At 60.9% G+C, this 13,444-nt stretch overlaps 1 protein-coding gene across 2 annotated transcripts in view; it reads left to right on the forward strand.

The window, feature by feature from the left end:
- Positions 1-13,444, forward strand: part of LOC111155985 (chloride voltage-gated channel 7) — a 23,384-nt gene continuing 9,940 nt past the window's right edge. Inside the window, exons 1-9 of one of the 2 annotated variants that reach the window (XM_022516491.1) lie at positions 1-192; positions 6,688-6,759; positions 10,114-10,185; positions 10,307-10,372; positions 10,798-10,930; positions 11,162-11,271; positions 11,792-11,872; positions 12,734-12,796; positions 12,888-12,971. In XM_022516491.1, the coding sequence (XP_022372199.1) occupies positions 40-192; positions 6,688-6,759; positions 10,114-10,185; positions 10,307-10,372; positions 10,798-10,930; positions 11,162-11,271; positions 11,792-11,872; positions 12,734-12,796; positions 12,888-12,971 (834 nt within the window). In that variant the 5' untranslated portion in view covers positions 1-39. The remainder of the gene's footprint in view (positions 193-6,687; positions 6,760-10,113; positions 10,186-10,306; positions 10,373-10,797; positions 10,931-11,161; positions 11,272-11,791; positions 11,873-12,733; positions 12,797-12,887; positions 12,972-13,444) is intronic. The other variant, XM_022516492.1, reaches the window with a different exon arrangement.

Consider the following 13,444-nt stretch of genomic DNA (forward strand, 5'->3'; position numbering starts at 1 on the left):
GTCGCCGCGCTTCCCGGGCCGGGCCGTCCGCCGCGGACCATGGCTAACGTGTCTAAGAAGGTGTCGTGGTCCGGCCGCGACCTGGACGACGACGAGGCGGCGCCGCTGCTGCGGAGGACGGCGCGGCCCGGGGCGCCGGCCGGGGAGAGCACGCCGCTGTTGAACGGGGCCGGGCCGGCGGCCGCCCGTCAGGTGAGGCCCGTCCGCCGGGAGAGCCCCGGGCCCGCGCCTCAGTCTCTCCGCGCCGGGAGCCGGCCTCGCCGTGGCGGGCGTGGGCCGGGCCCTCCGCGCCGCTCCCACTCCGGGGTCAGCGGCTCTGGCAGGCGGAGGGTGGCTTACTCGCCGGTGGCCTTGTGCCTGGCCGGTGCTGACCGGCGCGTCGGTGCTCCGATCGTCCCCCGGTGAAGAGGAGGGGATGCGCCCGGTCGGGCGCGGGAACGGGCCCGGGGTCGTCTTCCGCACATGGCAGCGCTGGTCTCGGAACCGAGGCCCTGGGGCTCTGGGGTCTCGGGAGGGAGGAAGCTCGGGGCCGGGTGGCTGGGGGGCTCGAGGAGCAAGCAGGCCGAGCTCACCGTGACACTGTGCTCCGAGCGCGCACGGGCTGCCGGCCGCCGGCTGCTCTCCGCAGTGCGGGGCTCTGCGGGCCCCTTCTCTGCACGCGTCGGTGCGGGGCGAGCTTAGGGATGGTGGGTGTCTCCACCCGTTTTCCTCACCAGCTACGCGACGGGAGAGCGTGCAGACCCGCGCTCTAAGCAACAGGTCAGAGCGGTTGCGCCGCTCGGTGAGTCGGGTTGCGGCTTGGCAAGCGTGCACGGATGTTGTGTTCACTTTGAGTTAATGAGCTGTTTCTCTTCGTCGCTGGGTCTTACTCTGCTTTTGGTTGTTATTCTTGTTCCTTTTTTATTCTGTCTGTCCATTAACTATTGGAACAGTCTTCAAAAAGCAGGAAGGAGGCAAGCGTCAGGCTGTTTCTGTAGGGCTTATCCCCAGGTTGCCCCTGTCCCTTGGAAATGCATGAGAGTGAAAGTGCAGGTCTGCTCTTTGAGTGGACTCTTGTTCGGAAATGCCGTCTGTGTCTGCATGAGAAGTGACCTGAAATGGCTAATTTGGAGGGGGGGCCTTAAGGGTGCTTTGTTATTTTCTTCTTGGAACATTATTTTTTCCTTCTAAAAGAAAGTAGCCTAGGGTCTACAAAAGGGAATCGTGAAACTGGCTTTAGGAGTCGACAGGGAAAGTGCTAGAAACATAGAGGTGGAATTTGGGTTTATCTCAGGACTGAACGTGTGTTTCCCACTTTGCAAGTCGACCAAAGGAGGAGTTGGCTTTTTTTTTTTTTTTTTTTTTTTAAGGAAGAGTCTTTTGAACTCTTAAAAAAATCATTGTTAAAAACTGTTTGCAAGCTATTGCGCATTTGTGTTTAGTAACGCCTGACTGGCTTCTCTTAAACAACTAAAAAAGAATTACTGTGCACCTACTGTGTGCCCGGCTGCCTGCAGTTTGCCCGAAACAGAGGTGCAGAAGCAGCTTCCTTCCTACTGGCTGTAGGCTCGTGGAGAAACACGCCTGGTGCTCTGTGAAGACTGAGGGGCCCCAAGGGCAGGAGAGGTCCCATCGGGGTCCAGTCTTGAGTGCAAGACCCCCAGGCAGTCCGACAGGTGGGAAAGAATGGAGAGCATGCATAGGATCCTCTGTGAGTTTGGAAAGTAGATCGGAGCGGGGAGAGAGGTAGGTCAGACCTGTAGGGGACAGCTTTTGGCTTTGAATCCAGCTTTCTCTCAGGGGGAGTCCTGCAGGAAGCTGGGGATTTCAGTCTTCAGGGATCGTGCAGACTGGTGGCAAGGGGGAGACCGCTCCGCACCCCAGGAGGCAAGTCCCGCGGCCTCTGCTGCCTCAGGGTGATCCCCTGCAGGAAGGTGAATGTGTGCACTGCTCTGAGCAGTGCCTGTCCCGGCTGGTGGATGGCAGCCACTCCGTGGGCTAGTACCGGAGACAGCACGAAAGTGATGGTCGTTGGGTTATCGTTCACCAGGTGACCCCACTGGCAGCTGACGGGATTCCTTGATGCCGGCTTTCTTGTGGGGAAGGTGTGCTCTGGGCTCGCAGGCCAAGTTCAGCGTTAGGCTCGGGGGCACCCTAGCTCTGCAGCAGACAGTGGCCGGTGAGGTGCTGCCAGACTGGGGCCATTGGAACTAAAAGGACACCCCGGACCAACAACCATCCTAGGGGCACGTCCTAGTGACTCCGACGTGGGAGCTCATCTTGGCCACCTCCCGGCCCTTTGGGGTTTCTTGCACGACACTCAGAGTGGGATGGTGGTGGTGTGGGCACCAGCAGAGCTGGCCAACCTCCTGAAGCTGTTGCTTGGGGTGGCATGTGCCGTGTGGCTGCCTTGCAGGCTGCTGAGTGCCCACGGGGAGAAGCACGGCCCTGGGCAGGAGAGACCGCCGACCGCCCTGAGCTCAGCCTCCACCTGCCCGGGAGCAGCTGTTCAGAGGCCCCTGTGGGCTGCTCTTCCCTTTGTCAGGCCCCTGGGCCCAACATGCTAGAGCAGGGGTCACGGCGAGTTACCAGGGCGTCACTGCCATTCGGCCGCTGGGAGAGGGTGAGGTCAGCCAGCAAGTCATTGTCGTGTGTGTGGGCGGCGGGAAGCAGGGCATTTCCAGAGCTTCTGCGGGGATTCTGAGGCAGAAACAGACGCTCCGGAGGCGGAGGGTGGGATAGCCGCGGCGTTGGTGACTGTGGGACATTTCCAGGGCCCTCGGCTTCGGGAAGCTCCTCCTGAGACACTTTGGGGCGGGGGGTGGGGGTAGGACTCTCAGGTTTAGACTCCATTCTGAGGATCTAGCTTCTTTGGGAACTGGCTTGCTTCTGTGTCCTGCCCGTACAGCTGGAGCCACAGACCACAGCCTGGGAGTGCTGGGGGCAGTGGAGGCGGCGCTCAGGGGTGGCTTATCTGTCGTGCTCACCGGCCCCTCGAGCTCTGCTCTGCAGTTAGCAAGCACCCGTCTTCCTTCGAGGTGGCTCTTAGCACCGGGCTCGGCTCCTCCTCGAGGTCCCTCCTCGCTCTCTGTCCACCCATAGCCTCCCTGGTAGGGTTGGGGCGGGCTGCCTGAGGGCTGCCCAGGTCTGTGTCCCTCCTGCCTTCGGTTTCACCTGTGCGGGGTCAGTGAGAGCTGAGGGACAGGACTGGGCCCAGGCCTAGATTGAGGGTCCCGGGACTGCGCCCCCCCCCCCCCACAGTGCAGTCCTTCTCCTCACTGGGGTTCAGCCTGCAGGACTCCTCGCCCGCCTGACCTCACAGGCTTCCTCACATTTGCAATTACCCTGTTTATGGGCGTCTGTGTGCTTCCTGGAAGCCTGTGGCTGCTGGAGCCCCGTGTCCTCCGTGCTGAGCGTGGAGCCTGGCGGCTGCGGGAGCACACAGCAGTCCAGCGGGACAGCAAACGGTCTTGGGATTGTTTGTAAACTTGGTTTTACTCTGAGTGAGAACGTACAACAGAATTCACCGCCGTGACCAGTTTTAAGGGTACAGCTCCCTGGACTCAGAGGCCCGTGCGCTGTTGTGTAACCGTCCCGCCAGCCCCCTGGGGAACTGGGGCGCCTTGCACAACTGAAACTCTCCCCATGAAACACCCAGCCCCCGCCCCTGCCCAGGCCCTGGGGCCCACCCTTCTGCTTTCCCTCTCCATAACCCTGACTGTTCTAGAAGTCTCACACTGTGGCGTGTGTGTCTTTTTGTGATGGGCGGCTTTCTTTACATAATGTGCCCGAGGCTTGTCCCGGTTCCCCATGGTACCAGGTTGCAGAATTTCCTTCCTTTTCAAGGCCCTGCGACCTTCTGCTGCCCGGTTGGGCCCTGGCCAGTTTACCCACTCATCTATCAGGGGACGCGGGGGTCGCTTCCAGCCCCTGGCTGATGTGAGTCACATGGGTTCCCACTTCCAGGGGTTGGATCCCTGGGTCGTGTGGTCATCCCATGTCTTTCAGGACATGCCAGGGGTCGGATCGCTGGGGCACGTGGTCATCCCACACTGCTTTCCACAGCTGCTGTGCCGCTGTGCACCCACCCAGCGTGCTTCCGGCCCCCTCCCTGGCTCACGCTGCGCTGGGGGCGGCATCTCCTTGTGGTTCGGCTACTGGTGTCAAGTGTGTTTTCATGTGCTTACTGGCCGTGCGTGTGTCACCGTTGGAGACGTGTCTTCAGGTCCTCTGCCCACTGTTTCTTACCAGGTTGTTCTGTTGACTTCAGTTCCTGACGTGAGGCGGGTGTTAACTCCTTTTGGGTGAGCGATCTGTAGCACGTTCTCCCGTCGTGCGGGCTGCCTTTCCGTCTGCTCTGTTGTCTCCTGTGACACACAGAAGTTTCTCAGTTTGCTGTGGCCGTCCCATTTTTTAACGTTTACAAATAAGCGTGGATTTGCAGGAAGTTGACAAGGCCACACAGAGAGGGCCCGTGTGCCTTCCCTGGGTGCCTCCATGGCTTCCGGCCCACAAAACGGTAGCACCGAGTGGACACTGGGATGTCAGCATAGGCACGTGGGCAACCTCAGCCCTTGACCTTGTGTCTGCATCCGTGCCACCATGGTCAGCGTGCAGAGCGCGGGCCTCGGCACGGAGCTCTCTCGTCCTGCCTCTAGGTCGCCCCTCCCGCACCCAACCCGCTCCCATTCTCCCGGGCCTGACATTTTGAGGTCAGGTCAGTGCGGCTGCTCAGCGTGTAATCTGTGGGATCGGCCACTTTTCCTCGGCATCAGTCCCCAGAGTCTCCGTCTGGCCTCTTGTACGTGTCAGTAGTTTGAGGAGCCGGTACGTGATCTAACCCGTTCAAGGGGAAGGCACAGACACCCCGAGGAGATCACCGAGCTCTAAATCAGCTTGCTCTACCACAAAAGCTATTTCCTGGAAGATGCACGTACAGCCCAGAAGAGAGAAGCGGGGGGGGGGGGGGGAGGGGCCGCCACCTCCCGGTTGAGGCATGCCCTCCTGGGGTGCCGGCCGCCCTGCCCTGCTGGCGTCCGGTCAGGGGCTGAGGGCCTGTATCCCCTGAGACAGTGAGTCTGTGCCGACTAGACTGTTCGTCCTTTTTTTCTTTTGGAAGATTTTATTTGTTAGCGAGAAAAAGAGAGCAGGGGCAGAGGAAGAAGCAGGCTGCCGGTAGGGAGCCCCGTGTGGGACTCGATCCCAGGACCCCAGGATCATGACCTGAGTTGGAAGGCAGATGCTTCGTTGACTGACAGGGGACAGGCGTCCCCTGACCGGACCGTTCTTGTCACACCTCTCCCAAGGCTGCCGCGTGGCTCTTGGAAACTGCAGAGGCGAGGGGAGATGTGTGATGGGCCCTGACTTTGGGCCCCTTGTTGCGGAGGGTGACGGTCCCATGTAACCGAGCTTCCTTCCTGGTCACTGGTGGGGGCGTTGGAAGCGACCAGACAGCCTTTCCCTACGGCTCCGTCTGCAGGGTCGGGGTGTGGATCCCGTCACACTGTCCACACGGCCTGGCCTTGCTCAGTGGGGTCTGTCCATCTGTGTACCCTGTCTGCCTGGCTGGTCTGTGTGTACAGACACATCCCGGGGATGTGCATTTGGTGTTGCTGTGGCCAGGCTGGGGGCCGGGTGGTGGCCCAGACACCTTCCTGCTCACACGTGTCCCATCGGTGGGGCGGAGGCGGCAGCCGGCTTGAGAACGGGGGTCCCTTGCAGGGCTGGCACGGTGCCCAGCGGGGCTAGTTCTCCTGGAGTCAGCGGTTTGGGGGCATTGTCGGTTTTTAAAGAGAAATGGGCTTCTCTCCGCCACCCCCGGTCGCTGGCTCTCGGTACGCGCGTGTGAAGGGCACCCATCTGTGCGCGGGGAGCACGGTGATGCCCACGTGCACATGCGGCTCAGAAGGCCCCCTGGTGGGGCGAGCATGTGCAGCCCGAGCCTGCGGACTGTGCGCACCGCAGCGCCCGGCTGGGGCGGTTAGTACGTCAGGCGAGGCGAGAGGTGGGGCGAGAACACGTGCAGCGACACACGGAGATGCGAGTGCTGCCGTCGCGGGGCTCCCGTGGGCTGTGGGGCGGCACATGCCCACGTGAGGGGTCCCAGCAGGGAGACAGGCGCCGTGGGGTGCAGGGCGAGCTGACGGCTGAGCCGCTGGTGCGGCAGGAGGACGGTCATCTGCTCCCGGCTGAACGCACGCACCTGCGGCGCGGGTGTCGCCGTCATGGAGGGCCGCGGGAAAACGGCAGCGCCCGGGTCGGGCTTCCACGCAGCAGCATCTGGGATGTACCGACCCTGAAACAGGTTTCGCAGAAACGCACACCTGCCAGGCGCCCGTGTTCTGCTTCCCAGGCCTCTGCCATGCAGTGCGTGTGAGGACAGTCACATGCCTGCCTGCCTGTCCGCGGGGGCTGACGGGAGTGTGGCTGCGTGTCTGGAGGGCCTGCCTGGAAGCCGGGGACAGCTCCCTGCCTGCCGGAGCCCCTCAGTCTCGGGACTCGGGAAGTGGCTTGGGTGGAGGCGTGGGCGACCTTCCTCTCTCATCCCCAGGGCTGGTGGGCGTCTGCCGCTTCGGCCGTGCCTTAGGCCAAGGTGATGGGGGGCCCTGTGGGGTAAAGATGGCCTGGGCTCATGCAGAGTCTGGACTTGTCTGGGGTCCGGCACTGGCCACATGACCTGGGGCTGAGCACCTGTGATCTCTCTTCCAGTCGCCACGTTCAGCTTTCTTCCGGGTCGGACAGATGAGCAACGTGGAGCTGGACGATGAGCTGCTCGACCCGGTGAGTAGTGGGCTCGCTCCCACCCTGCGGCTCTCAGCCCCTGCCCGCCCCCAGGAAGGTCGAGGCCCGCTCTTGTGGAGGTGCCGAGTAGCGTGGGGGTACACAGCAAACAGGAAGGCGATGGACAGCGGCAGGGCCGTGTGGAGCTCGCGGGGGGGCAGGCGCGGGCGGTTCCGTCCGGAGCAGGGGGGCAGGCGCGGGCGGTCTCTGCAGAGCTGGGGGACAAAATGACGAGCAGACCGTGGGCCCCCAGAGCTTGGGCAACCAAGGAAGTTGGCTCCGATGGTCTGTGTCCCCTGAGGCTGACCTACGTGAGCAGAGATGGGGCAAGTGCACGCCAGGAGGTTGCCCTGAGCCTGTCCTATGCAAGTGCAGGAAGCAAGGCCAGAGGAGCCGGCAGCACATGTGGGACGGGCCCTGAGTGGGCAGGAGGTGGGCTCTGGGGACAGGGATCTCAGGGGTCAGGGACCTTTAGACAGGGACCTTTGGACCTTTGTCCTCTTCTCCTGCCCCCGTGCCAAGCTGTGTGGCAGCTGCCGGCGAATATTTCTTGAGCCTGCCCTGCTCTCCAGCCTTGCACTTGACTTCCTCCCCAGGGTTTTGCGGTTCTGACCTGCCCCCTCTGATGGCCGGTGACGGCCAGCTGATCATTCCTGCGCTGGCGGCCATGTGTATGTCTTCTTTGCAGAAACGTCTCTTCACATCCTGTGCCACTCTAATCGCGTTGTTTGTATTTTTATCGTTGGGTTGTGAGAACTCTCTGTATATTAGATGCATGTTGCTCGTCAGGTACGAGATCTGCAGATCCCTTCTTAGAGTGTTTTCTCACTTTCTGACCGTTTCCTTGAAAGCACAGAGCCTATTTTATTTTATTTTTTTAGAGAGTGGGGAGGTGCGGTAGGGGCAGAGGGAGAGGGAGACGGAATCTGGAACGGGTTCCAGGCCCAGCGCAGAGCCCGACATGGGGCTTGATCCCACGACCCTGGGATCATGACCTGAGCCGAAATCAAGAGTAGGATGCTCAGCCGACTGTGCCCCCAGGTGCCCCACAAAAGGCTTGATTGTGAGGATGTCAAGTTGACTGTTGTGTTGTTGCTGCCGTGCTGTTGGCATCGTGTCGCAGAAGCCACTGCCTAGCCCAAGGTCATAAAGATTTTCCATGTTTTCTTCTTCTGAGAGTTCTCTGATTTTAGACCTTTGATCCATTTTTCACCAATCTTGTGTTTAGTGGAGGAAAAGGGTATGAGCTCATTCGCGTGTGGGTGTCCGGACTCCCAGGACCGTCTCTCTGAAAAACCAGTCTTTCCTAATGAGTCATCTAGGCACCGTGTTAGAGAACCAGTTGGCCGTGAACATGAGGGTTTCTCTCGGGGCTCTGCTTCTCTTCCACCGATGCCCGCGTCTGTCCTTGTCCCCGGGCCATGCCGCCTGGAGGACTGGGTCTTTTGTGGTGAGATTTGAGACTAGGAAGTGAGAGTCCTCCAGCTTTGTTCTCCTTTTGCCTTTTCTGTAAGATTTTATTTACTTATTTTGAGAGAGTGCATGAGCACAAGCAGGGGGAACGGCAGGCAGAGGGAGAAGCAGACTCCCGGCTGGGGAAGGAGCCCGACACAGGGCTCGATCCCAGGACCCCGGGATCATGACCTGAGCTGAACGCAGATGCTTCACCGGCTGAGCCCCCCAGGTGCCCCTGTTCTCCTTTTTCAGGGTCGTTTTGGCTGCTCGAGACCCTGTGCATTTCCGGGTGGTTTCAGGACCATCGCGTCCGTTTCAGGGCCGCCTGCCGCGGCTTCACGCCCAGTCTCCTGACCGGAGGACGCAGCGTCCTTCCGTTCATTCTCGCCTCCCGTTCCTCCCAGCAGCACTCCGTGGTTGTCAGTTGTCAGTGTGCACGTGTTCCTCCATCGAGTGTATTTGGGGAATACACTTCAGTTATTTTGTTCTCGCTGCCGTTGTCACTGCAGTTCTCCGGGTTTCCTTCCTGGCTGTGCTCGCAGGCGTGTAGAGAAGCCTGTGGGTTTGCGCACCAGCCTTCTGTCCTTCAGTCTTTTTGAGCGCGTTATTCTGATCATTTCTTAGCGTATTTTTGGGGATTTTGTGTACACGAGGTCGTGTCGTCTGCAAATAGTGAGTTTCATTTCTTCCTTTCCGCTCTGGATGCTTGTTATCTCCTCTTGCCTCCCTGCCGTGGTCAGAGCTCTAGGGCCATATGGAGCAGGCGGGGCCCGGGCAGGTGTCCTTGTCGTGTTCCTGATCTGAGGGGAGAGGCTTCCATCTCTCACCATCAAGTGGGACGCTCGCCGTGGGGTTTTCCTGGACGCCCTGATCAGGCTGAGGAGGTTCTTTCTGTTCCTACTCTGTGACGTCTTCTTGTCGTGAAGGAGTGTTAGATGTTCGTTAGATCCTTTTTCTGAGTCTGTTGAGATGATCGTGAAGACTTTGTCCTTTATCCTGTCGCAGCGGTGTTGAGTGTCGTGAGTACCACACTGCAGACGCCGAATGTGTGGGTTTTCCTCAGCAAGCCGCTCTCCTGTCCTCTGCAGACAGCAGCTGAGTGTCCTACAGCTTAACTCAGTTCTGACACCATCTGCCGGGCATGAGTGCAGGCCCCCTCCCCGCCGGCTGAGGGCCGGGTCCCACGAGACCGCCCCCATGTCCAGGCTGTCTCCAGCTGTAAGTCAGGGTTCCAGACCCCCTTGTCCAGCCATAATTTGCTAGAACAGCTCACAGAACTCAGGGAAACACCTCACTCCCGGTTACTGGTTCATCGTCAAGGACAGGACCCGGGAACAGCCGAAGGAAGACACCCACAGGGCGGGCGGAGTGTGAAAGGAGCACGGAGCTTCCAGGCCCTGCCCCCTGCCGGCACCCCCATGTGCCCGGAGGCTCCTGCACCCCTTCTGTTCTTAGCGGGGCTCGGGGCTGATGGGCTCCTGGGTCGTGGGTGATGGGCTCGGTCTCAGCCCCTCCCCCTCTGCAGAGGTCATGGGTCAGGGTGTGGAGCTGAGAGTCTGCCCTCTGGTCAGCCTTGATCTCTCTGGCTGGCAGCCCCCACCGGCCCCTGAGCACACAGGGAACACCCTCTAGAGAGGCCACAGGATTTCAGACGTGGGGGCAGCACCTGGGACACAGACCAGGAACATGGTTCCCGCAGTTCCACAAACACCATGTCACTTGAGTTCCGGATGTGTAGCTGGGATGATCCTGACCTTCCCGTGGTGCCGAGGGGCGTGGGCCTGCACTTCCAGCCTCCTGGCTTCGTGGGACACACGGACATGTGCCCCCCCCTTTCCGTTGCTCTGTTCCTGCGCGTGCTGGTTGTCAAGTGTGCGGCTTTGCTTCTTCCTTCCGCAGGAGACGGACCCCCCTCACCCTTTCCCCAAGGAGATCCCGCACAACGAGAAGCTCTTGTCCCTCAAGTACGAGGTGGGCCTTCTCCCTCGCCGCCCCACCCCATGCAGACCCTCGCCCCCTTGCCCCCTTCCCCTTCTGCCCCATGACCTGGGAGCGCCGCAGTCAGCCATGTGTCGGGTGTGCCTTCCCGCAGAGCTTGGACTACGACAACAGTGAGAACCAGCTGTTCCTGGAGGAGGAGAGGCGCATCAACCACACCGTGAGTCTGTGCTGGGTGTCCTCGCCACGCGCCCTGCTCTCAGCTGCCCTCATGCTGCCCCCGGCCTGGGTGCGGCCCCCTCCCACCCCCTCTGGGGTCCTCCAGCCTCCGATCCTGGCTTGTGTCCTGGAGCCAGAGACGCCTGGGGACAGGGATGGGAGTGGGTGTGTTAGGTGAGTGTGATGGAGAGGACAGGCAGTCGTCAGCTGGGTGCCCGGCTGTCAGCCACTGACTGTGAACTGGTGGGGAAGGTCCACCGCCTCTGAGACGTTGACCAGAGGCCGCCTTCCCTGGATGCGGGGTCCCGCACACAGCGTGCTGGTGGCGGCCTGTAGAACCCCCCGGGCTGGACGCACCGTGTCCAGAGGGGCCTGTGGTGGAAGCCCCCGCACCGCGCCTGTTTCTGATGGTTGCCCTCCCCGCAGGCCTTCCGGACGGTGGAGATGAAGCGCTGGGTCATCTGTGCCATGATTGGAATCCTCACGGGCCTCGTGGCCTGTTTCATTGACATCGTGGTAGAGAACGTGGCTGGCTTGAAGTACAAGGTCGTCAAGGACAGTATCCTTTGTCTGAAGTCCCCGGCATAGAAGGTGGCGCGGGCTCCTCCGGGTGGGGCCGTGCAGCTCTGAGCTGGCCAGCGGTGAGGCCTCCCTGCCGGGCACGTTTGCCATCCTCATGGGGGAGGCGTGGCTGTGTGGTGGCATCGGGGCCCGGGGGTGGCACTCCGGGCCCAGGAGGGCAGCTGGCAGGCCAGGGGTGAAGCTGCCGGTCGTCCTTGATGAGCACCAGATATCGACAAGTTCACAGAGAGGGGCGGGCTCTCCTTCTCCCTTTTGCTGTGGGCCACGCTGAACTCCGCGTTCGTGCTTGTGGGTTCTGCGATCGTCGCCTTTGTGGAGGTACGGCCGCCAGGGGGCTCCGGTGGGAGGGAACCCTGAAGCCCGTGCCAGCAAGGCCCACCCGGCTACACTGGCAGGGCCTCTGGTGCGGACATTCTGTGTTCTGGCAAAGCAGAAGGCGCCCGGGGTGGGCGGGGCCTCAGCAGCAGGGCTGGTCCTGGTGGAAGGGAGCACCCCTTCCTGGACTTCTCCCAGAAGTCTCCCTTCCTGTGGCCTGCGTCTTTCTTGGCTTCTCCCCTGCCATTAGTGTAGCATCCGGAAGCTTCTATCTGCAGTGCCCGCCCCCCACCCCAGGGACACTGGGCCTCTTTTCTCAATTCCTGACACCTCCCATGGCCTGCTCCGCATTCCCCACCATCATCACTGCCTCTGGAATGAGAGGAAGCAGGAGAGGAACCCAGCTCCACGGGCAGCTGTTCTGTCTCGGACAGCACCGTGTGGCCGTGTCCGCTGGGACCCGTGGGGGCTGTAGCACCGCCGTTGCTCGGCCTGCTCAGTGCTGGTCTCTCTCTCCTTCCAGCCGGTCGCCGCTGGCAGTGGGATCCCCCAGATCAAGTGCTTCCTGAACGGGGTGAAGATCCCCCACGTGGTCCGGCTCAAGGTGAGGCCCAGAGGACGTGCCGGACGGGAGCTATGGTGGGTCCCCGAGTGCCTCTGGGACTTGGCCAGACTCCCTCCGTGTGCTGCCCATGAGCGTGGGTGTGCATTTCACGTAAACCTGCTTCGGAAGGGGTTAGAATTTTCTCTTACACATTGTAAATCATGCACTTATGCTCAAATGGGGCGGCAGCTGGGCTCACCAGCCGTGTGGAGCGCATCCATGTGTTCTGCACGGTGGTTATATCTCAAGGTCAGAATAGCTCTGTTGGAGTGGTAGGTACCCTTTCCGTGAGTTTTTTCCTGTTTTTATAGTTTTCCTTAACGTTCTGCATAATATTCTTGACAACGCCCTAATTCTGAAGAGATTGGGGCATCTAGGAGCGTGGTTCCTCCGTGGCCATCTCCAGGTGTCGGGTCAGCATGCCTCAGCTGGAGGCTTCTCTTGGCTCGTCCGGGGCGGGGTGCTCCCTGGGCCCTGTGCTGTGTCCCAGGGGGTGGGGACCGGCCTTGGCAACCTGAGGAGCAGGGCGGCCTCGGGGAGGGCTTGTACCCGCCGCACGCAGCGGGGTCCCCCTGGTGGGCGCAGAGTCAGCAAACATACCTGGGCTGTGTCCAGTGGAGCAGAAGCTGCTGCTTCCGGCTCTCAGGGGTGCACAACTTCTCGGGATGGGAGATTTGAAGGTTCGAGAAGAATCAGCCGGAGCCCCACACCGAGGACACCCACTGTGCGCCGGCCCTCCTGAGTGCCTGCCTTGTGTCGTGGGTTCTGAGCTGGGCACGTGGTCAGGTTGTGCTACACGCTCTCAGACTATGCGCATGCGGCCTTTCCTCGGAGACTTGACATGCCTTCCTTTGTGTTTAGACCCTCGTGATCAAAGTGTCCGGCGTGATCTTGTCTGTGGTGGGCGGACTGGCGGTGGGAAAGGTAACGGAACTCTGCTCGCTGCCGGTGACCCGAGGCCACTTAGTTCTCTCAGAGCCACGCTTGTCTGAGGGCGGCTGTCCTGTGCTTCCAGGAGGGGCCGATGATTCACTCGGGCTCCGTCATTGCCGCCGGGATTTCCCAGGGGAGGTCGACGTCGCTGAAGCGAGATTTCAAGGTGCGTGCCCCCTCCCGGCATGAACGGCCCCGTGTGCCCGGGACCACAGCCTTGCCCGCAGCCGTCCCAGAGGCGCATGGGGCCTCGGAGGCGGTCGGGACGGCTCACGGGACGAGTGAACACCCTGCGCTTCCAAGATCTGTTTCACAGCAATTTGCCACGTTTCCCCCCAAAGTCGCCAGCACCCTGATGGGGTGTTGCACTGACTTTACGCAGGAACTCAGACGTTTGCGGTCTTCACAGGACAGTCTTGGTTATTGTTTTTTTTTTTTTAAAGGTTTTATTTATTTGAGAGAGACACAGCGAGAGAGGGAGCACAAGCAGGGGGAGTGGGAGAGGGGGAAGCAGGCTTCCCGCTGAGCAGAGTCTGATGCGGGGCTTGATCCCAGGACCCCGGGATCGTGACCTGAGCTGAAGGCAGATGCTCAATGACTGAGCCCCACAGGGACCCCCAGTCTTGTGTTTTTACATCA

This window comes from Enhydra lutris, unplaced genomic scaffold (genome assembly GCF_002288905.1).
Source record: "Enhydra lutris kenyoni isolate GAN:26980312 unplaced genomic scaffold, ASM228890v2 scaffoldscaffold45, whole genome shotgun sequence".
In the NCBI taxonomy this organism is placed as follows: domain Eukaryota; kingdom Metazoa; phylum Chordata; class Mammalia; order Carnivora; family Mustelidae; genus Enhydra; species Enhydra lutris.